Here is a 22,038-nt window from a genome sequence, read left to right as displayed (position 1 = left end):
ACAGATCAATCGACAGGTGGATGCAATGGGACTGGAATCAGGTCCTGCTGAAAATGCAAGCCGTGTCAAAGCAAAATGAAAATGAGTTGCATTAACAATGGCAAAAACATGCTGAAAAACGACATCATTGAATTGACTGGTATATTGTTGTGGTTCATATTAAAAGTGGAGTCTCGGGGTGACTGGCACCGAATGTGTTAAAGACCGCGCATCTGCGTGAAGGATGCGGTTTCCACAGCCGCTCTGCATCGATCCCCAGTCCAAGCACCATGGCCGGGGATGGCACTGATGAAGAGGCGCGAAATTCACCCCACGAAAGCACGGCGATGCAGGAAAGGGTAAAACAATATCCTGGTCTTATTGCATCTTATTGTATTATTACCGGTCCCTGTAACGGAATGCTTTATTTTGAGCCATTTCATTGTCGTGATTTGCTGAGAGCGTAGCTAGGGGAAAGCTCTTAGTATTGAGGTAATCTGCTGTACCTACGAGCCTATGTGATCGAAAGACTATTCCAGCTGTCATAATCCTCGATTTAAATCACATTCGTGTTTACTTGACAGGCTGGTAGAGATTAAATGCTGGGAAGGGATTGGGCAGATACCAATGACGCATTGCTTTTGAAAACGAGAAATGGTGTCGCTGAGAACTGGAGGCCGGCCCGGTATTCATAAGGGCTGCGCATCTCGCTGCAGCTTCTGTGCTTCAAGGCGGTCGCAGCAGCTGCGTCTGCTTTCTTCCAGAGAAAGCACTATTAGAGAGAGGATTTAGCGCTGGCTTGGACAGCTGGACTGTTCTAAAAGCCATTTTTAATCACCGTAACTTTGGTGAGGAGCGCCGAGTTCACCGGTAAGACAGAGCCATATTTTCCTCTTTCACTGAAATGCCAAGCAGATAAGCGAGCCATTTACTGTTAGGTATGTTTGGATAGACTACTATGTCCTTTTCATAACGTTAGACTAAGATAAGGTATGAGGACGTGTTAAGACAACTGCTCTAGACATATGTAGATCTGCACATCTTGCATGTTGTGTATGCATATTGCTATTATTGTCGGGTTGTAAAACTCGAGCTCATCTTAAACGAAATCCAAACCAGTTTCTAGAGACTGTTAGATGATCACTGTAATGTTTATCGACCTAATAGTTCCTCTATTTCTTGTCGGCTAACAACACCATGAAATATCCGTCTATGAAATATGCAGCAACAACAACAACAACAAAAACAGGTGAAATAAACCAACGCAAAAGGCAACTCTGTCCGTCTTTAGCCCGTCTGGACAGAGGAGGGAAACTTTTCTTATAATCATATTTTCGACTATCATAATTTCATCTTAAACTATGTTGCTTCTTACACGAAATGGAAGATTATTATGACAGAACTTTGACGGTTGTTATTATGTTATAATGTTAGGATGACATGGTTTCACAATTCACACTTGCCATATTTGTTTTGAGCGCCAACGCCTGGGTATAAATAAGGCTACAACTCTCATGAAAGCCCTGAGGGTAGATAAGCAGCACAAGATCCCGTGGCCACACGCTACAGTAACTTACCATATCATCTTAGCTTTAATCCTCTTCTTGAAATTAAAGATTCAAGATTAAGTAATGTACTTTCAAAGGAATCTGGGAAAGCCTGACAAGAGCAGGATAAAAGATTATGGTCCATATGACCTAAATAAGCAACTGGCTGAAATTTACGGAACATACCTGATTCTTACAGGATCTGTAGCATGCGAATCATTGTTTTATTTCCATGTGTTTCAATCAGTGAAATATTTAACAGGTATTGTGAGCTCTCCATCTAGACACAGGAGGTGCAGGTGACCTTGGTGCATTGACTGAGCACTTCTCTCTCTCTCTCCATTCACTCCCCTTCTGTTTCTCTCTCTTTCTCTCCCCCTCTCTGCTCTTCCAGTGTACAGAAGGAAATATGAGGAGCGATCTGGAGGCCCCTGCATCCCCGGGAATAGAAGGTGCCGCCATCAGGTGTAGGGATGTGTGTCGCTCGTATGGCAAACTGAAAGTCCTGAACAGTCTCAACCTGACTGTGCCTCAAGGACAGATGTGAGTGCAACCGATGTGTTTGTGTTTGTGTTTGTAGATCAGGTCCAGCTGTGCCTCTCTGCAGTGTTGTGACATGTTTGCAGTGGTGTGTTCTTATGGGGTGAGAGCGAGAGAGTGGTAACGCATTGTTACACATACAGTAGTTTATACAACTTGAAAGACAATTCTTCAAGAGCCTGCTTGACACATAGATCCGTTTGTCTGATATTCCACTGATAGCATCTTAAGCATGGTGCTAGCTGACAACTTGACACAGATTTCTATAGGTAAAGGAAGGCTTTGAATCACTTCATTGGCATCACTTCATTGGCTTTTTGGTATATGATTTATTTACAATGTAATATAAATCTGTGAAAAAAACAGGCAAATGTACTGGTAAATTGTGTATATATTTATAGGCAGTTTCTTCCTTCCATTAATGGAAAGTGCCTTAAACTAACATGAGATATTCTCCAATAATAGAAATATTTGAATATTTCAATTCCTGTTATTTCAAGGAACCAAGTGAATCTAAAATGAAGCAAAATGTACACAAATTGTACTGCCACTTTAGTTGTGATCAATACTGAAAGTGTTCCCTGTTTGTCTGTCTAGTCAGAGGAATGTTAGCCTTCACTGAGTAGCTTATCTGTCTGTCAATAACTTCTCCATCTGCTCCCAGGCCTGTTGAGGCCCAAACACTCCTGTCATCTTTCTGACCTGTCATCTGTCTGACATCTCCCACAATTTAATGCACACTTGCCATTCCCTGCCCACCACATTCCAAACCCATTGCTTGGTTTGTGTGGCAGGTTTCTCTTGTGTGTTAACACTAAGTGTAACCCTACATCCCCCTCGGTTTTAGAGTGCTTCTCTGTTGACGTAAAGGCGTGGAATAGCCACTGTGGTATAATCACAGCAGGTGGATGTCTGAATGGCTCTTTTCACAAAAGTTCAGGCAAAACATTTTGAAAAAGGTTTCTGATTTTATCTCAATGTAAATTTGTACAGAGGCATATTTGGGATATCTGTGTTTGCTTCAAGATTAATTCATTGTTGGTTCTAATGTAGAGGCATGGAACTTGAGTCTTGTATGTGTATGTTATCATTCTGCCTGTTAAGATGGCTTACCCAAATTTGACCATATCTTTAGTTCAGGTGATATCTCTATCTCGCCTAGTTATTTGCGCTTCAGTGAACATACAAGGCAAGTCAGTGTTATGAAAGTTATTTGTAAGTTACTGATTCGGATCACCAGATTATCTTGCTCAATATGTGTCTTCCATCATTTCCTATGGCATCAATTTTTCCATCGTCCAAACAGCTATGGCCTCCTGGGACCCAGTGGTTGTGGGAAGACCACCCTGTTGAAATGTATTGTGGGAACCCTCAAGATCTCCCGGGGCAACATCACGGTCCTGGGCAAGCCCCCGGCGTTCCCTGGCCACGACGTTCCTGGCAGGATGGTTGGCTACATGCCCCAGGTGAGTCCAATCCAGCTGCCTCGGAAGTGGCCGACGTCCCCACTTTACAGTGTGACACCCGATCAGCTCTGCCCTGTACAGTAATCAGATGGGCGCAGAGTGACATTACTAATCTAATCAGATTACCCCCGAGTGCTGTTCAAAGAGGTAGCCCAAGCCCTGGTCACACAGGCGGAAGTTTGTAAAGTGATATGTTATCCCTCGGACCAATACGCTTGTCAGTATTGGTGCAGCTGAGGGAGAGGATGAGGACACCAGCACAGAGACATGAATAGAATCTGGCCACCCTGGCTGGTGCTAATACATGACATACAGCTCAGAACACAAATAGATATTTGATTTCTTAATCATTTACAAGATAGTATTACAGTACAAGGTTATGTACAGGGTTCCTACGCAGTATGGAAAACCTGGAAAAGTATGGAATTTGATTTTAGTAATTTCCAGGTCTGGATAAGTATGGAAAAAAGGAACAAGGGTATGGAGAAATATTTGTGTTTCCAGACTATTGCATCTACAGTACTAATCACATCACTCAGGTCATAATAAACCATTCCTACTGTTGTGTAGCTTAAGATGTCAGTCCACATCATCAAGATACAATTGAATGGGGGTCCTCAGAAAAAAATCTCTCCCGCAAGGGGACCCTGGTACCAAAACCAAATCGAAAACCCCAGCACTATGCACGTGCCCTATACCTAGCTCTGCTATTTTCGGCTAAAACACTGGTAGACTTTTTTGATTTTGTAAGATAAACTGTTATTGCAAACAAATAATACTGTTTACGGTGATTTCTGAGTTTTAGCCTGGAAACCAGACTCTCTGACTTCGCAGAGAGTAGTCTGGCCTAGATCCATAGGCGTTTGTTTATTTCCGGGTGGGAGGGCACAGTTTGAGGTTTAAAATCATTGGAGTTCCTTTGAACCGCTTTGAACCAATCACTAACAACCGGCGTTGCGTCATACAGAGAAGTTTCTCTGCAGCACGCCCATAACAAGCACAGGTGCATCTTATCAGCAAACAATCACACGTATCATCTGCGTAACTCTCGCCAAAATGCATCATATAGTGTTTTGTGAATGTACCCAAGTCAAACTTTCATATAAATGCATAAGTACGTCCAAAGTAGTGCTGGGCGGTATACCGGTGTATATTTTCATTATGATATGAATTTTTAATATACCGCCATACCGGTGTATTTTATTACACAGCGTTTGGGAACGCTGCACCGCGCGACAGTGTTTCACGGCTCCCACACACAGCTGCGTGTTTCGCGTTGCTGGAGACGAATCCCATTCACTTTACATGGGCTCACGTGATCCGTTGCCGAACTGAATTGTGGGTCCGTCGCGTCGCGTTTCTCCCGCCGCTCGCGTTGAGGAGTTCAGCTGTTGCTGCACCGACAGACGGCACCGGCCAATCAAGCCAATCTACGGACGGCACCAACCAATCACATTACGGTTTTACTTCAAGTCATTTGCATAGCTACCGTCGGGAACACCCACTGGCATGCACTGACTGAACGCAGCTGTGTGTGGGAGCCATCAGACGGGACTTTTTTCACACGCACGCATGGTGCCACTGCGAGGCATAGTGAGGGTAAACACAAAACACCTACTTTTTCCCCTGAAGTATGACCCTTAAGGCTTAATTTCTCTTTAGGTAGGGGGTTTATTTAAGGGTGTTTCAATTGTTTCTTTAGTTAAGGAACAACGTTAATGGATACTGCATTGAAAGGGATTTACCGTCACGAAAATTCTATTGAGATTGTTCAACAGCTGTAACTAGCTGGCTAGTAGGTGATGTCGTTCGTTAGCAACCCATCGAACACAGTGAAGTTTAATGTTCTTATCATTCATCTCACCTTAAGAATATTCGCTGAAATGATCCAGATAGCAAGTAAAGCATGTTATAGACATGCACTGAGCAATACTTGCTGGCTAGTTAGAAATGATCCTGACTGTCATCAGTGCACCAAAACAAACTTTTTTGTTAATGTTTTGCCTAGCGAACCGAACCGAAGCTCATGGCAGGCTAACAAGACATCCACATCCACATGAAGTTAACATTAGCCTACCACTAACGTCATGTAAACCACACAATAACATTAAGGCATGTTTCTGATAGGCCTATTTGACAGCATACCTGTCAACACTCTCGTTTTTCCCGGGTTTCTCCCGTATTTCAAGGTCATCTCCCAGCACCCTCCCGTTTTGTTATTTCTCCCGGAAAACTCCCGTAATTTGCATGGCCATCAAACTTCATTTTAAAATCATTGATGCATTCAGGTTGCCAGATTGTGTATGAAATACACCCTACACATACACGATCACTTGGTTTCAATTTCAACCGTTTTGTCATAGGCTATAACCTGGCAACCCAAAACCCAAATAAGGAAGCGGATGCCAACTGCACAGCCTGAGTCTCGTCTCGTCGTAAGCAAGCGGGCTAGATGAGGGCCTACTCCAGAACTAGCTGTTGTGAAATTGTTGGGAATTTAATTGATTAACACATCACATAAACTGTTATTGAGTGTTGTTGATACACTGAACTTGTTCCCTCGGAACCAAATCTGACAGCAAGCAGCTTTGGAGTTTTGGAAGTAGGCTGCAGGCAGGCAGCTGGTGGATATAACTGGCATGTGCAGTGTTGAAACACGTGTATGAAACGTATACACGGGTTTCCCGTTTACCAACAAAACAAGATGCGCGTGCAGCCGTGAGGCAGAAGATGCTTGGTGGCCGTCCACAACGTTATAAACTTAACCTAAATAGTCGGCTGCTGTAAGCTACAATCGGATTTTATTGTATACCCCTGTTGTCTCAATGATAATAACATCTCATTTCAGACTATATTTCAAAGTTTGCCGTTCATTTGCATTATTAATATAACATCGTATTTTGTCATTTTTGGCGAAGACATGCATTCCGTCAGGGATATTGAACATATTTAACATTCTCTAACCATCGTGATTTCGAATTGGTGCAGTTTTTAGCACAAAAACTCATTTTATTCTTTTGCTCTTTTGCATTGCTCTATGCTGTTCTATGGTGCTTTCTGCCTCTTGGTTGCGCACGCATGTTTTTGTGACGTTGCATAGAAATCCATGTATTAAATATGCAAACACAGATCCGCTACTTTTTGTATTGGTTTTATACAAGATGTTTGTGAAATTTGCACAGTAAAAAACTGTATTTTGACTGCAATTGTCTTTGCATTCTGATTAGATTCTTCATTAGAATCATGAGTGGCTCTTTGTAAACAGCATCATTTTCTGGGGCCATGCAAAACTGCATTAGCCTACCACTAGTGTGGAGTTATTCTACATCATGACAGTAAAATAGACCATCCTTAGTCAATGTACTGCAGCAATTCCTCTCTCAACCTGTAGAAAATGCTGTGAACATCTGATTATGCATGAAAAAAAAATACCGTCATATACCGTGAAACCGTAAGAATTTAGAAAAATACCGTGATATACATTTTTGGTCATACCGCCCAGCACTAGTCCAAAGCGCCACTTTTAAGCTTGTACTACTACTTTTTTGATACAATTGCGTCAAAATCGCTATTTTTCAAATACTATGAAGGCTCGACACAACATGAAACTTTGATCGAAGTATCATCAGTGTCTGTACACATGAACTCGATCATTGAGAACATTGTTGGTGTACACAGAGTTTACTAAAAGAGAGGTTTTGAACAACTCACTTGTTTTTTCTGCTCGCTGCCATCTTGCCATCTTGCAAGGAGTGAGTTGTATCTTTTTAGTAAACTATGTGTACACGAACAATGTTCTTAATGCTCGAGTTCATATGTAGAGACACTGATGATGCTTCGATCAAAGTTTCAAGTTATGTCGAGCCTTCTTAGTGTTTGAAAAATAGTGATTTTGACGCGACCATATAGCCTACTAAACTACAGTTTGACTCAGGTACGTTCGTAGTGACAAAAAGTTTCAAGTGACAAAATCTATGACTAAAGTTTAGCTGACGATATAACATCCTACTCCACTGTGACTTCGTTCGTGACACTCCTGTTAATAGGCTAAACTATTATTCACATTTGCTCAAAGATTTCATAAATATAAGCCCTTTTCGCTCCCTATGTTGATGTATTCCAAGCGATCTGCTTCAGGGGCGAGGACGTAGCCTAGTAATTGAAACACCATGCCTGAGTACATAATCGCTCTCATGGACGCCCTCTGTTAGTTGGTTGGTCGGCTGCCTATCTATCTATCTATCTAGCAGTGCACTAGTCTCCAACATATGTAGTATGTTGTATCAAATGTGAGTGCACCTTCCAACACAGCACTTCCCCATCAAAAAGTATCCATCAATGGGCAAGTGTTATCTGAGGGAAAACAAGTTAATAATAAACATTATTATACAGCTCTTCACAATGCTAGTAGAACACTCCATTGACAATATCTAGAATACGGTCAGAAAAATCTACCGAGAAGTTTGAACATTTGAGTATGGAAAAAGTATGGAATTTTGAAATGGAAAATGTGTAGGAACCCTGTATGTAGTAAATGTGTTATTGTAGCTACCAGTATGTAAAGTGCTATTTGTCTTCTTGATCGGCTTCAGGATATTGCCTTGTACAGTGAATTCACCATCAGCGACACTCTATGGTTTTTCGGCCGGATACACGGGCTCACTTCCAAAGAGACACAGGCCAGAATGGACTTCCTCATCGATTTCCTGGATCTGCCACAAAAGAACAGCCTTGTCAGAAATCTCAGGTACTCGTGTTCCACCTGCCTCAGTGTATCTGTATAAAAGTTGTTTTTGAAAGCCTGCGAAGGACTCCCCCCCCCCCCCCCCACCCATGTCTATACGTGTAGGTTGGTATTGTTACATACATATGAAATGCTATGTTCCTCTGCTGGGTCTTTTGGACATAGTGTGTTGCTGTAGATCATGTTGTGCAGAGCGTGTTTGTGGGAAAGGGAGGCTGAGATGTCCGTATTGTTTGTGCTCATTTGTTTGTTTGCTTTCCTGTTTTCACTGGTATTTATGGAATTACCCACGTTCGGCTTCTTCTGTACGAGGGAATACACAGGACAACGTTTCTTTCATGCCTATGTTATGGTACAGTGTAAGAAGCGGTTAGACCCCAAATGAAGCGTAGGAGAGCAGAAGCTGTGAGTGTGACCCCTTTTGCTTGGTTAACTAATTGTGCTGTCACCACTTGCTTCATTAAAGCTAAAGCCAAAGCCTCAAAGGACATGGACATACTGGGCAACTGGGCACTTCTCCACAATTCCATCCCTCTCTTCTCTCTCTCTTTCATTATCTCTCTCTCTCCTTACCACCCTGGCACCTCTCCAGGCGTCCAGGCCTGGTCCGAGGGGCCTCCCCATTTGCACGGGCACATGACTTGCGGTAAAATGTTCCATTTCTGAGCCTCAGGCAAAGTCCAGTGTGTCCTGAGCCAGATTAGTCTTGGCCAGTAGTGCCCTCACTATCGGTCAGCAGGACCACAGGTGGACTTACCCAATGCAGGAAGCCAAGCACCTATTCAACGGTCTTGTGTCTGCCATTTGGGTTTTTTTTTATAGCTCATGCAGTACCATTGAATAAAAGGGTTTTCAGATAAAAATGCAAAATGTCCAATCACTCACTTCTGCTTAGCTATTTCCCCATTGTTTGAAGTAGAGGAGAAAAGGTTCCATGCCATTTGAAATGAAGAAGTGTGCTCGGCAGCTGTTGCTCTTTTTCATTCATGTTCAGTTATGATAGGTCTGTGATGTCAGTCACATGAGAGCTTGTTGAGCAATAAGTTGTGGTGCTTCCTCCCTGTTTTGCTTCCCAAACAGGTTCTTTTGTGTCATGTGCTACTTTACACCTGACATTCTTCCAAGCCAAAAACATAAACACTCTCTTACACATGCAATGAGTACACACACATGTTTTCTACTAATATACACATACTGTGCATGCATACATACATATATTCATACATACATACATACATACATACATACACATACATAGCCGTTAGTGTATACAAGTAAATTCGTAGTTTAGTAGTAAGTTGACAGTCAAAATTGAATCATGTTCAATGTATTTTAGTGTCAGGGGGTGCACTTGCAAATGGGTAAAGAGTCTAGATCAGTGTCATTGTCTAGTTTTGATAGAAAACAAATCTGCCAATAGAAAAATATGTACGTTAAATGACTGAACTAGTGCCCATTCACCTATAGTTGCTCTGTTGTTTCTCAAGGACACATTCATGTAATCATCATACAATGACTCAGGTTTCTGAGGCATTTGTTTCTCAAATAGGGAAAAACATCCCAGGCATGAAAACCCAGGCCGACCGTGGTACTGCCTGTTGTTCTTGAAGCAAGAGGTCAGGCTGGTTCTTTGGGAATCGTCCTGTCTCAGTTGCTCTACCAGTCACCCAAAGCAATTGGGGCTCACCAATTTTTCTTAGAGAAGACAGAGGTTTGCCTGTTTTTGAACCTGTGGCACTGCAGGACAAAAGTAGCATAGGATATTGGCAACTTAGCAGATGTGTTTTGTAAAGAACTGTGTTTTTGTTTTTGTTTATTTACATGTTTGTTTGTTTGTTTTGTGTGTGTCAGTGGTGGGCAAAGGAGAAGAGTGTCTCTCGGAGCTGCGCTGCTGCAGAACCCCCGTCTGTTGATTCTGGACGAGCCCACAGTCGGAGTTGACCCAGTCCTGAGGGCAAAGTGAGCACCGTCTGTCTATACAATACACAACACAGCACACACACACACATGCACACATACACACACACACACACACACACACACATACACATACATACACATGCACACACACACACATGCACACACACACACACACACACACATACACACACACACACACACACACACACACACACACAGACACACACACACATACACACACACATGCACACACACACACACACACATACACATGCACACACACACACACACACATACACTCACACATACACACACACACACACACACACACACACACACACACACACACACACAGACACACACACACATGCACACACACACACACACACACACACACACACACACACACAGACACACACACACATGCACACACATACTTCAAATGAAGCATTGAAGAGACAAATAGAGAGTGAGTTAGAGAGATGACGAGGGAGTGAGAGAGAGAGAAACAGAAAGAGGGAGAGAGAGACAGCCGTCATTGACAGCCCTTTTAACTCGCACCCGAAGTCGTGTTTTTGGAAGTTGAGCGTGCCTGCTTCAACACTTACTGTAAGAGAGAGACAGCCAAACATGCACTCACTCACACATAAGCACACTTTGACATTTTCACCTGCACCTGTCTCTGGCTGTTCCTGAACTACCAGTCCCTTTCCTCTCCTCCTCCCTCCTCTCCTCCTCCCTCCTCTCCTCCTCTCCTCTCTTCCTCTCCTCCGCCCTCCTCTTCTCCTCCTCTCTCCTCCTCTCCTCCACTCCTCTCTTCCTCTCCTCCATCCTCCTCTCCTTTGCCCTTCTCTCCTCCTCTCCTCCTCCCTCTTCTCCTCCGCTCTCCTCACCTCCTCTCCTCTCCTCCGCCCTCTCCTCCTCCCTCTTCTCCTCCTCTCCTCTCCTCCGCTCTCCTCTCCTCTGACCTCAGCTCTCCACAGCTTTCTCCTCCTCCAGCCCTGCCCTGAACTCCGCTGGGTCTGAGTGCCTGCCTGGCTGCCTGCCTGTATTGACTTACACTCCACCCCAGCCCTGACATCAAGCACATGAGCAAAATAGGCTTGAATAACACTGCAACGCCTTCTTGATGAGCTTTTCTATTGGGACATTTTCACTTTTAGGAGCAACTTTCCTGCCACAGGCTGACAGCTTGACATCTCCACCTGCTTTCATTGTTTAGCTTTTCCTGCAGAATTGGTGTTTTTTTTTTAGTAAATGCACATTTTTTTAGTAAATGCACAAGTCCCACATTCTGAGCTTACTTTGCAGTAATACTGACAGAGTGTCTGAATCAGCAGGAACTCTTCTGTCAGATGGAAAGTTCACTGTCACTCCACTGTGGACCTCACCAAAGGTTAGGCCAATGGCAGTAAGCCAGCTGGCTTTCTTGACTCATCTTGTTACAAGAGACCGTCCAAAACAACAACTGTTCTGCCCAATTGCCCAATCCATGTTGGTTGGTTGGTCTAAATTGGTCTCTCTCTCTCTCTCTCTCTCTCTCGTTCTCTCTCTCTATCTCTCTCTCTGTCTCTCTCTATCTCTCTCTCTATCTCTCTCTCTCTTTCTCCAGGATTTGGCAGCATCTTGTAGACATCGTAAGGGGAGGGCAGGTGTCGGTCATTATAACCACGCATTACATCGAGGAGGCCAGACAAGCCACCACCGTAAGTCTCACGTTGCCTGTCAAATTATGTCCATTTCTCAGTGATTAGTCAAAGACAGCTTAACACAGGACTGGCCTGAGGACAGCCATCATCCCCTTTTTTTGGTTTAATGTGAGAAGTGGGGGAAGGGCCATGTGTTTTGCTTCTCAAAAACAGACCAGGCATGACCGGGCAGGTTCCCCCCAGGTGCATGACTATGAGTCACTAAGATGTATAGGTCAGGTGGATCTTTTAGCTTTGATAGAAAGTGAGCTAGGACAATGAGAATGAATTAATGAAGCGTGTGTGTGTGTGTGAGTTTGTGGGTGTGTTTGAGTTAATGTGTTGAAGTTTAAAGTGGTGATGAGCAAGCTTTGAGTCTTAAAAAGCGCTATATAAATGCAATGTGTTGTTGTTTAATGCAGTGTTCTCAAACTCCCAGCCCGCCAGACAGTTTCTTGCGGCCCCTTGGTTGATTATAATTGTAAGGAGATTTGGCCCACATATGTCTATGAATTTTGCATTTTCATTGGCTGTGTTGACAGAAACATGGGCAGTTTCAAGTAAGTAGACAATGTGACTCATTCTTCTTCATTTAATAATGATGTAACAACCTCTCTGTTTTACGCAAGGACAGAAGTCTAAAGCACCATACCATCAAACAATGCAAATGAGTAGTCTATGAGAAGGAGAGAAAAGCAGCATAACTTCGGAGACACATCTTTCAGTAGAACTAACAGCTAGACAAGACAGTGATGCAGTCGTAAAGCTAGTTACAAGCGAAGCAAGAAGCAAGGGAATTTAATGAAGAACCGTTTCTGAATGACTGAAAGTTAACTTATGCACTTATGCCGCACTGTGCAGATATCGTATGCCTAGAGATGGGATGTTATTTAGAAAGTAAACGTCAGTCTCTCATAAAAAAAATTATGAGAAGGGGTTCTCAAACTTTTCAGCCCGCGACCCCCAAATTAACGGTGCCAGTGACTTGCAACCCCCACTATCCCCGGAGGTGGTAGTAATCTTTTGTTACAATTATGGCTAAAAAATGCTATTTCTAATAGTTTAAAAAATATATATACAGTATTTCTGAAAATCTCGTGACCCCGACTTTGGGAACCACTGCCCTAAAGCAAGACTTGCTAGTATTAATTCACTTGATAAAAGCACGGACGTATGTTAAATAATGCACAACTAGCTGCTTTCGTGGGTTTTCTTAACAAAATGTTTGTAGGTCAAGCTCATTTTCAGCTTCCTAAAGCAGCATGCTGATAGCCACTACTCTGGTGGTTTGATTATTTCTTCTGATTAGTTTAAAGTCTAAACCCACTGTTACGGAGTCGGTATCCCCAGATTAGTACTAATCACTTTTACTGGGCGGCTGAGCCTGGTGCCAAATGAACTTTTGTTGGTTGTTTCATAACACGTGGCTAAAATACTCTTTTTACTGAATCACTGTACTGTGCTGAGACTGTGTCTGTAGTTGCTTTAGTCTGGTGCAGATGTAGACTGACAAGCTTCATAGCTTCAAACCCCATTTTTTTCTCATGGTGTCTCAGCAATAATTTCTGAGTCGGTACCTGCAGACTGGCGATCTTGTGACATTGCCTTGACTGAAACGGCCCAGGTCTTCAGAGTGTGTTTACCCAGTGACTGGATGACAGTGTAATTTGTACAGTACAGTAAAAAATGTATATGTGTCTGGAAAAACGGTCTGCAACATCAGGTTGGAACACGCCAAGAAGCGAGATGTCTGTCAAAAGCATGCCCTGATCTGATATATATATATATAAAGTATTCACCCCCATGGATATTTCCACTTTTATAAATGGAATCTTTAATTGAATTAATTTAATTTGGCCTTTTTTACAATCATTTACAAAAATCTTTCTTTAATATCAAACTGAAAGCACATTTCTACAAAGTAATGTAAATTAATTAAAAATATATAATGCAAAATAAGCGATTGCATAAATCGCTTGGATAGGTCTCCGTAAAGCTTGCACAGCTTGATACTGCAATTTTACTCCATTTTTCTTTGCAAAACTGGTCAAGCTCTGTCAGGTTGGAAGCGGATCGGGTGTAAACATCCCTTTTCAAGTCCAACCACAGATCTTCTATACAGTAGGTTTGAGATCTGGGCTTTGACTTGGCCTCTCCAGAACATTCACCTTGTTGTCTTTAAACCTTTTCAGTATAGTTTTCACTGTATGCTTCAGCTCATTGTCTTGTTGGAAATTACTTGTAAATCTCCTCCCAAGTCGAAGTTCTCTTGCAGACTGAATCAGATTGTCCTCCAGGATTTCCATATATTTTGCTGAATTCATTTTACGTTTGACCTTTACATGCCTTCCAGGGCCTGATGTTAAGAAGTATCCCCACAGCATGATGCTACCACCACTATGCTTCAAATTAGGGATGGTGCGTTTTTGGTGATGTGGAGTGTTTGGTGTCCGCCAAAAATAGCATCTAGTCTGATAGCCAAAAAGCAGAACAGACACAACCATTTTGGTCTCATCAGATCAACAAACCTTCTTCCATTTGACCTTGGAGTCTCCCACATGTCTTTGGGTGAACTTTTTCGAGCTTCGACGGGTGAAGAAAAGTTGGGCAAAAGTTGGGCAAAACTCCCACACCATTATTCTTCTTGAACGTTCACTCAGTTTGTGGTGACAGCCCATCTAAGCAAATTTGCACATTTGTCATATTCCTTACATTCCTTAATGATGTATTTCACTGAACTCCAGGGGATGTTCAGTGACTTGAAAATGTTTTGTATCCATCCCCTCACTTATGCTTGTCAATAACCTTTTGTTTGAGTTGTTTAAAGTGTTCTATTGTCTTCATGGTGGAATTATAGCCAAGAATACTGATTGACCAGTGACTAGACCTTCCATGACTTGACATTTTCTTTCACTTTGAAATTAAAAAGGGGATTTTTGTAAATCATTGTAAAAAAAAGGCGAATAGTTTTTATAGGCACTGTATCAAATGAAATGAAAATTAAATATATGAAATTATTTGGCCTTAAAGTAAGCAGTAGAAAGTGAAAGGAAACGTGTGTTCTGGCTGTATGTCTGGATTTCCGAGAATGTGAGGGTATAGAACACGTGGAATTCTCACCATTTAAGGGGGTGGACAGAATGTTTTTAATGTTTTAATGATGGACATTAGCTGCTGAGTCCATGTGTGAAAATATACTGTAAAATATTATGTGAAATGTATACTGTACATATATTTGTCTGTGTGTATGTTTGTATGCCTTGTCTGTATTCTGTGTAAATCTCTGATGGTGCTATTATTATATGTGTTTTTTGTGTGAATATGAATTTGGGGCTGTAAGTGGACATGTTTCAGTTTGTATTAAGTGTGTTCATTTGTATTTTTTTGTATTTCATTGTGGTAGAATGGTTTGTGGCTTCTTTTGACCCTGGGTCTTTTGGTGACTTTGGATGACCATCTCCATTATGCTCACTCTTTCTCTCTCTCTCTCTTTTCTCTCTCTCTCTCTGTGTATGCTCTCTGTGCGCATGGTTGGTGTGAGTGGGCGGAGGCAGTGGTGAGTGGATGGTGGTTCGGTCGCTGTACCGCGAACGAGTGTTCTGTTTAAATCTCTATTTCTCACTTTATTTCTTTTTGCTTTCTTTCTATCTATTACTTTCTGCTGGAGTACTAAATATATTTGCTTGGTTTAGTTTTCTGACAATAAACGGGGGTTTTTCCCCTAAAGCGACTGTCTCCAGTCTTGTGCTGGAATCATGGCAGAGATTTTTGGTCAACTAACTCGGCGTCATGCTGTTAAAATAGCATCGGCAGCCAGTGTTGAGGATTGTAGTTTGGCTGCCGGAGAAATTGTTGGTCATGAGAATATCGTATCAGCATCTCGCATGAACAACGCGATTGTGCTTTTCTTAAAATCAATTGAGTTTGCCAATCAGCTGACGGAGGATGGTGTGGTGATAGATGGCGTTTTACCTCTGTTGCCCCTCTTTCTACGCCTTCCAAGAAAGTCATTTTGTGTAATGTCCCCCCATTCATTTCTGATGAGATTTTAGGACAAACACTGTCGCACTATGGCAAAGTGGTATCAACAATTAAAGGAACCATATGTAAGATTGTGGGCAAAACTGGTACTGCAATCACTTTCAAATTACTGTAGACTGGTTTTTCCTGACATTGAACAGTTTATGAGCAAATCACGAGCATTTATGCGTGATGGTAGCATCATTGATGAAGAGGGATTTTGTCTAATAAAGATTCTCACAAAACTCAATGTTCTACTGAATGCCAAAGATGACAAATGTTAAAAACCCTTTCCACTTGTGTCCTAGGATGGCTGATTGCATAGGTCCATATATATTTTTTTTCTTTATAATGATGGGTGAATTTCGTGTTGCTTCTTTAAATGTAAATGGCGCAAGAGAAAAAATTAAGAGGCTCTCTGTTTTTGAAACAATCAGACAGAATAAGTTTGATGTTCTCTTTATGCAATAAGCCCACAGTGATGCGTCTAATGCAGCTGCTTGGGCTCAGGAGTTTGATGGTCTGTCCATACTTAGTCATGGTACTTCTAAGTGGTGGGGTTGCAGTTCTGTTTTCTAAGTCCTTTATTCCCATCACTTTTGATGTTGATGAAGTTATAGAGGGAAGACTTTTAAAGGTCAGAGCCCAGTTTGAAAATCGTTTTTTTGTGTTTATTTGCATTTATGCTCCTACACTGGCAACAGACAGAATGCTGTTTTTAAATACTATTGGAAATGTTATAAAAAAAATTGCTGTTCAGAGGATATTCTTATCCTTGGAGGAGATTTAAATTGTACTGCACAAAATATTGACAGAAATCATGTTGAGCTGCACATGCCCTCTCGTAGACGGCTTGTAGAGATTATGAAGTCCAATGATCTTAGTGATATTTGGAGGAACTTTCATGGTGGACGGAAGCAATATACTTGGGCACACTAATAATTGTTTGTCTCTGGCCAGACTTGACAGGTTTTATGGTTTCAAACATCAGCGTAGTCTTTTCAGGAAATGTTCAATAATTCCAGTTGGCTTTTCTGACCATAGTTTGGTTTTCTGTTCTTTATTTCTAGAATTTGTAAAACCAAAAAGTGCCCACTGGCACTTTAATACCAATTTGTTGGCTGATGGCCATTTTAGAGAAGTCTTCCTTTTTTTCTTGAAGGAATTTAGAACCACGAAATCCTGTTATAAGTCTTTGCAGCAATGGTGGGATTGTGCCAAGGTACAAATAAAACAACTCTGCCAGAAGTATACAGCCAATGTCACAAGGAGCATAACACTCTCAATGAAAAAATAGAGGAGGAAATAATCGAACTTCAAAATCTGTCAGAACAAAGGGGTGATCAGGCACCCACTGAAATTCTTAACTCAAAAAAGAAAACATTGGCTGACTTTTTAGGTTTGAGGGCACAGGGAGCTCTGCTCAGGTCCTGCTTCCAGAGTGTGGAGCTGATGGATGTACCATCAAAATTCTTTTTTAACTTGGAGGTAAAGAATGGCCAGAGGAAGTTCATTCATGCTTTGAGGTCTGAAGATGGGAGAATCCTTTCTAATTCTCCAGAAATACGCAATAGAGCAGTAAATTTTTATAAGGAGCTTTATAAGAGCGAAAATCCACAAGATCAAGCGACTGACAAGGCTTTTCTTGGTGACCTACCTAAGGTATCTGAAGAGGCAAACATAACCCTTGGAAGGGTGTTGACCCTAGAGGAGCTGGAGAGAGCCCTCCACAGTATGGAGAGTGGCAAAGCGCCTGGGGTGGATGGCCTGCCAGTAGACTGTTATAAGTCCTTTTGGCCAGAGTTGGGCACAGATGTGCTTGCTGTTCTGAGAGACAGCATCACCAGAGGGGTGCTTCCACTGAGCTGCCGTAGAGCAGTGCTCACTTTATTGCCAAAAAAGGGAGACCTGACAGATATAAGGTCCTGGAGGCCGGTGTCAGTCCTCTGCTCTGAATACAAACTGCTGTCTAAAGTTTTAGCAAATAGACTTGGGGAGGTTTTGGAGCAGGTAATCCACCCTGACCAGACCTACTGTGTGCCAGGCAGATTGATTCATAACAATGTTGTCATTAGAGATGTTTTTATATTGGCAAATACTTCAATCTGGATTTTGGTGTGGTTTCAATTGACCAAGAAAAGGCATTTGATAGGGTTGAGCATAATTATTTGTGGAATACTTTGTCAGCCTTTGGTTTCAGCCCCAATGTTATTCGAATGATTAAATCATTGTATTGTGACATTGAAAGTATTCTCAAAGTTAATGGTGACTTGTGCGCTCCTTTTAAGGTATACAGAGGTGTCCGTCAAGGATGTCCCTTGTCGGGCATGCTGTATAGTCTGGCTATTGAACCTTTCCTTGTAAGGTTGAGGAAGGAGATTGTTGGAGTGAAAATCCCTAACTGTGATGATGTTTTTAAATTGTCAGCGTATGCTGACGATGTGGCTGTCCTTGTTAATGGCCAGAGAGATGTTGACACGCTTTTAAAAATGTAAGGTTGTTTCGTCAGCAAACTTAAGGTAAATTGGTCAAAAAGCATAGCCTTGCTGGTTGGGAGTTGGGTGATTGGCGAACCTGGTCTGCCTGATGGCTTAGTTTGGAATAGGGGTGGGTTTAAATACCTGGGTGTTTTCTTAGGTGATGATGTTTTTATTCAAAAGAATTTTGAGGGGGTAATTGAAAAAGTTAATCTAGAGAAATGGAAATTTCTTTTCAGTATTACTTCATACAGGGGGCGTGTTCTTATTATTAACAACCTGGTTGCATCCTGTCTTTGGCATCGGCTGGCTTGTGTGGACCCTCCTTCAAACCTGCTACCGAAGATTCAGTCAGTCCTGGTTGATTTTTTCTGGGACAATCTACACTGGGTACTTCAGAGTGTTTTATATCTGCCTAAGGAGGATGGTGGACATGGACTTATTAATCTACAGGGTCGAACTGCTGCCTTCCATCTGCAGTTTGAACAGCGTCTTCTCACAGGATCAGTGGACTCAAGCTGGAAAGCTGCAGCCTGTTGTATTTTACAACTTTTTGAAGGGTTGGGCTTAGATAGGTCTTTGTTCTGGTTTAATCCAAATAGAATGAATCTTAATTTGCTTCCTGCATTCAAGGATTAAAGTTCTCCGTCGTAGGACGGATTTCCGTCAATTTGATTTTAGAAATGCCATATTTGAGATCGATGCAGATCTGATGAGAAAAAAATATGGGGGGGGGGGGGGGTTATCACCTTTTCTTTTCCTTTTTTTAAGGCAACTACAAATATTAGGTCCGATGAATCAGTGACCGCTCAAGAAGATACGTCAGCCATGAGTTACGCTCTGTTTAGATGTTGTAGCTACATGCTTGTCTCATTGGCCTGGGGCGTTTGCTTAAAAAAAAAGAACACGTCTGGATGACTAACGGTCTAAAAGTTGGATTATAGTGACAGGTGACGAGGTTGGCCAATCCGTTTAACTTTTTTAGATATGATACATTGTGAGCTCTATGTGCGAATTCGGAGAAGAGGCGTAGGCTGTGTTCTTTCCGTGCATCAATGTAGACAGTTTCTTGCAAACTCTTGTCAGGGGAAGTCATTCATTTTGGGTGTCGCTATGACTTGAACAGACAGCCTGCTATGCCACCCGATGTAACCTATTATTGTTACAGTTTTTAATCAATGCAACTAATATGTGTAAAGCGAGCGACGCAATATAAACCGTAGCCTATGCCATTTATTATCCCGTCTGTTATGACATGTACAACAATGTTTTTCACAATTTGCGGTAGGTTTTGCGGAAGGTTTTGACTGAGCTTGTTAACATAAAATAATAATACTGTCATCATCGCGAACTGTTGAGTAAGGGGGTCAGTCGTGTTTGTGACGCACAGACATGCAGCCTTGTAGCCTATTTTGCTTAGGCCTTCACATTTAACGACAGTAGGTTGTGAGTGTATGTTGACAAAAAATAACCATGCAATTAAAATAGTCAACTTTAAACTTTGCTATAAAATATTATTAATTTGTAGCACAAAACCATGACCAGTAGGCCAACCAGAACCTCGCATATTAGCGTCATGATTTGTGTGCGTCTATTTGGCAAGTCCACTAGCTGTCATGGATGCGTTGTTGCTAAAGGAAGGCACAGGTGTCATAAGTTAAAAAATAAATAGAGATGGGCGGCTGTTGGAAACGGGGGAGAACTACAAACTACATTTATCTATGGCTGACAGTTTTTGCGCTCAGAAAGTAGGCTACGCATGTTCTTTCATAGCGCAACACGACCTGTCCCTCACCATATCGCAACCTCTTGTCAACCTTATACAATCTGATGCTGAAGACAAAAGCGCCCTCTCCAGATTGTCATTATCAAATGCGCAGACCTCCTGCATGAGCACACACAGTATTGCTGCTCATTGGATATCTGAGTTGTCTGTAAAACTCAAAATTACCACGTTTTCATTAAATGCGGATGAGGCAACAAATTGAAATATGAACAATATCTCGAATGTTCTGAGTCATTACTTTGATGAGGAAATGTGAAGTCTTGCAAACTTGATTTTATAGATTTTACTTGGGGTTGAATTGCATATTAACAAGAAAAGAAAAAAATCTCCCCTTTAAACACTTTTGGCCTGAAGTAATTAAATAAGAGTATAAGTTAAAGCCCTTCTACAATATTGCTGCAGTAGAAAAGAACGGCAATGGCTTGTCAGCAATGGTCAGGGATAGTACTGAAATATTGTTTTGTTCATCAGGAAAACTCAATCTCAATCAAAAACACTCTCAATTCGCCTTATTCACATGGCGGCCATTGGCTGCTAAAACGAGGCTACAGGGTACACAAACCATAGGATTGTTATGTTCTATGCATTCACCTGTAGGTGGCATTAATTATATAGTAAGTGTACCCTGTAGCCTCGTTTTGGTTTAAACAATGGCCACCGTGTGAATAAGGTGAATACTCCCTTTACTTTGCTGTTTGCATCTTTTTGTACATTAAAAATCAATAGGTCGCGACCGCAAAAGGGATGCTATCTCTATAGATAGATATGAACAACGTATGACTTATGGCCTTAAAAAAATTCAGTCAAACGATTTTTTTTCACTTTAATCCCTGTGCATTTTATAAGAATATGTTTAAAGTCTGGTCTCTATTTATAATACAACGCCCACGACAGACAAGCTCATTATTCTGGTTGTTGAAGGAGCCTCTGATTCATGGTTCGGTTCTTGATGTGAGTCAGGATTTGTCCCTGGTACCTACTTCTAAGCGTATCAGTTCTGGAGTTACAACCCTTGGGGATCTAGTAGTTTGCTGGTCCTGATTTCAGTAATAGCCATACTTTAGCTCAACACTTAGGTGTGAAGTCCATTAGGATAGTTGATCAGCTACTTGGGAAATGGCGGTCTCCAGGGTCGGACTGGGAACAAAATTCGGCCCTGGCAATTTTCTCCTGGACTGGCCCACCACCCAAAAAAAAAAAAATCTGATTCCCCCCATAAATAACAAACACCCAGTATTATGCTGTAGCAACACTTCATAAACTGAACCCAAACATTAAACATTTAGATTTTAGATCTATAGCCTAATCACAATAACACGGGGGTCCGGGGTGTCTCTTTTTTTAAATTCTGGTTGCTAATCACACCATTTTAAAGTGATTTGAGAGGGACAGGATTCAGGGATAGGCAAGACAGTCTCATATTCTGTCTGTCTCACGTCATGTTACCCCATGCATTAAACCACATGTCACTGCTTGACTAAATGAAAAATATAGGCTACTGAACATGGGACATCGTCATAGTTGACAGAAATTACGTTTTGTGCCAATGTGTTGTAGAAACACAACCACGGCCATTAATTTAATTAACTTAATTTGGTGCAAATCTCCTTTACTTTGGTTATAGTCCGCAATTCCCATTAACTGTTGGCTATCACCACAAGTATAGCCTACTAAACGTTTTTGCCCAAGTTTGTGTGTTTCACTGTCGTTCTGAGCTAAAAGGCTAGGCCTACTATATGGGAAATACTTTGAAGTTCCTTTTGAATAGGATCAACTCCAAAAATGAATGGATTTTCTTTAACCTGTGCTACACTTTTCCACCAAGTTGTGCGAAAATTGTAGACTACCCGTAGTTTTTTTTTATGTTGACA

At 41.8% G+C, this 22,038-nt stretch overlaps 1 protein-coding gene across 1 annotated transcript in view; it reads left to right on the top strand.

Moving 5' to 3' along the window:
* The first annotated feature begins 712 nt into the window (after positions 1-712).
* Positions 713-22,038, top strand: part of abch1 (ATP-binding cassette, sub-family H, member 1) — a 39,735-nt gene continuing 18,409 nt past the window's right edge. The window contains exons 1-6 of the mRNA XM_076285961.1: positions 713-849; positions 1,921-2,069; positions 3,373-3,532; positions 8,125-8,279; positions 10,128-10,235; positions 11,809-11,902. Of these exons, the coding sequence (XP_076142076.1) occupies positions 1,936-2,069; positions 3,373-3,532; positions 8,125-8,279; positions 10,128-10,235; positions 11,809-11,902 (651 nt within the window). The 5' untranslated portion in view covers positions 713-849; positions 1,921-1,935. The remainder of the gene's footprint in view (positions 850-1,920; positions 2,070-3,372; positions 3,533-8,124; positions 8,280-10,127; positions 10,236-11,808; positions 11,903-22,038) is intronic.

This window comes from Alosa pseudoharengus, unplaced genomic scaffold, assembly GCF_046254945.1.
Source record: "Alosa pseudoharengus isolate Yale_2024_CS ecotype anadromous, Long Island Sound unplaced genomic scaffold, YU_APseudo_1.1 YU_APseudo_1.1_scf_15, whole genome shotgun sequence".
Classification (NCBI taxonomy): Eukaryota; Metazoa; Chordata; class Actinopteri; order Clupeiformes; family Clupeidae; genus Alosa; species Alosa pseudoharengus.
The sequence above is the reverse complement of the archived record's forward strand: the minus strand, read 5'-3'. Positions and strand labels throughout refer to the sequence as shown.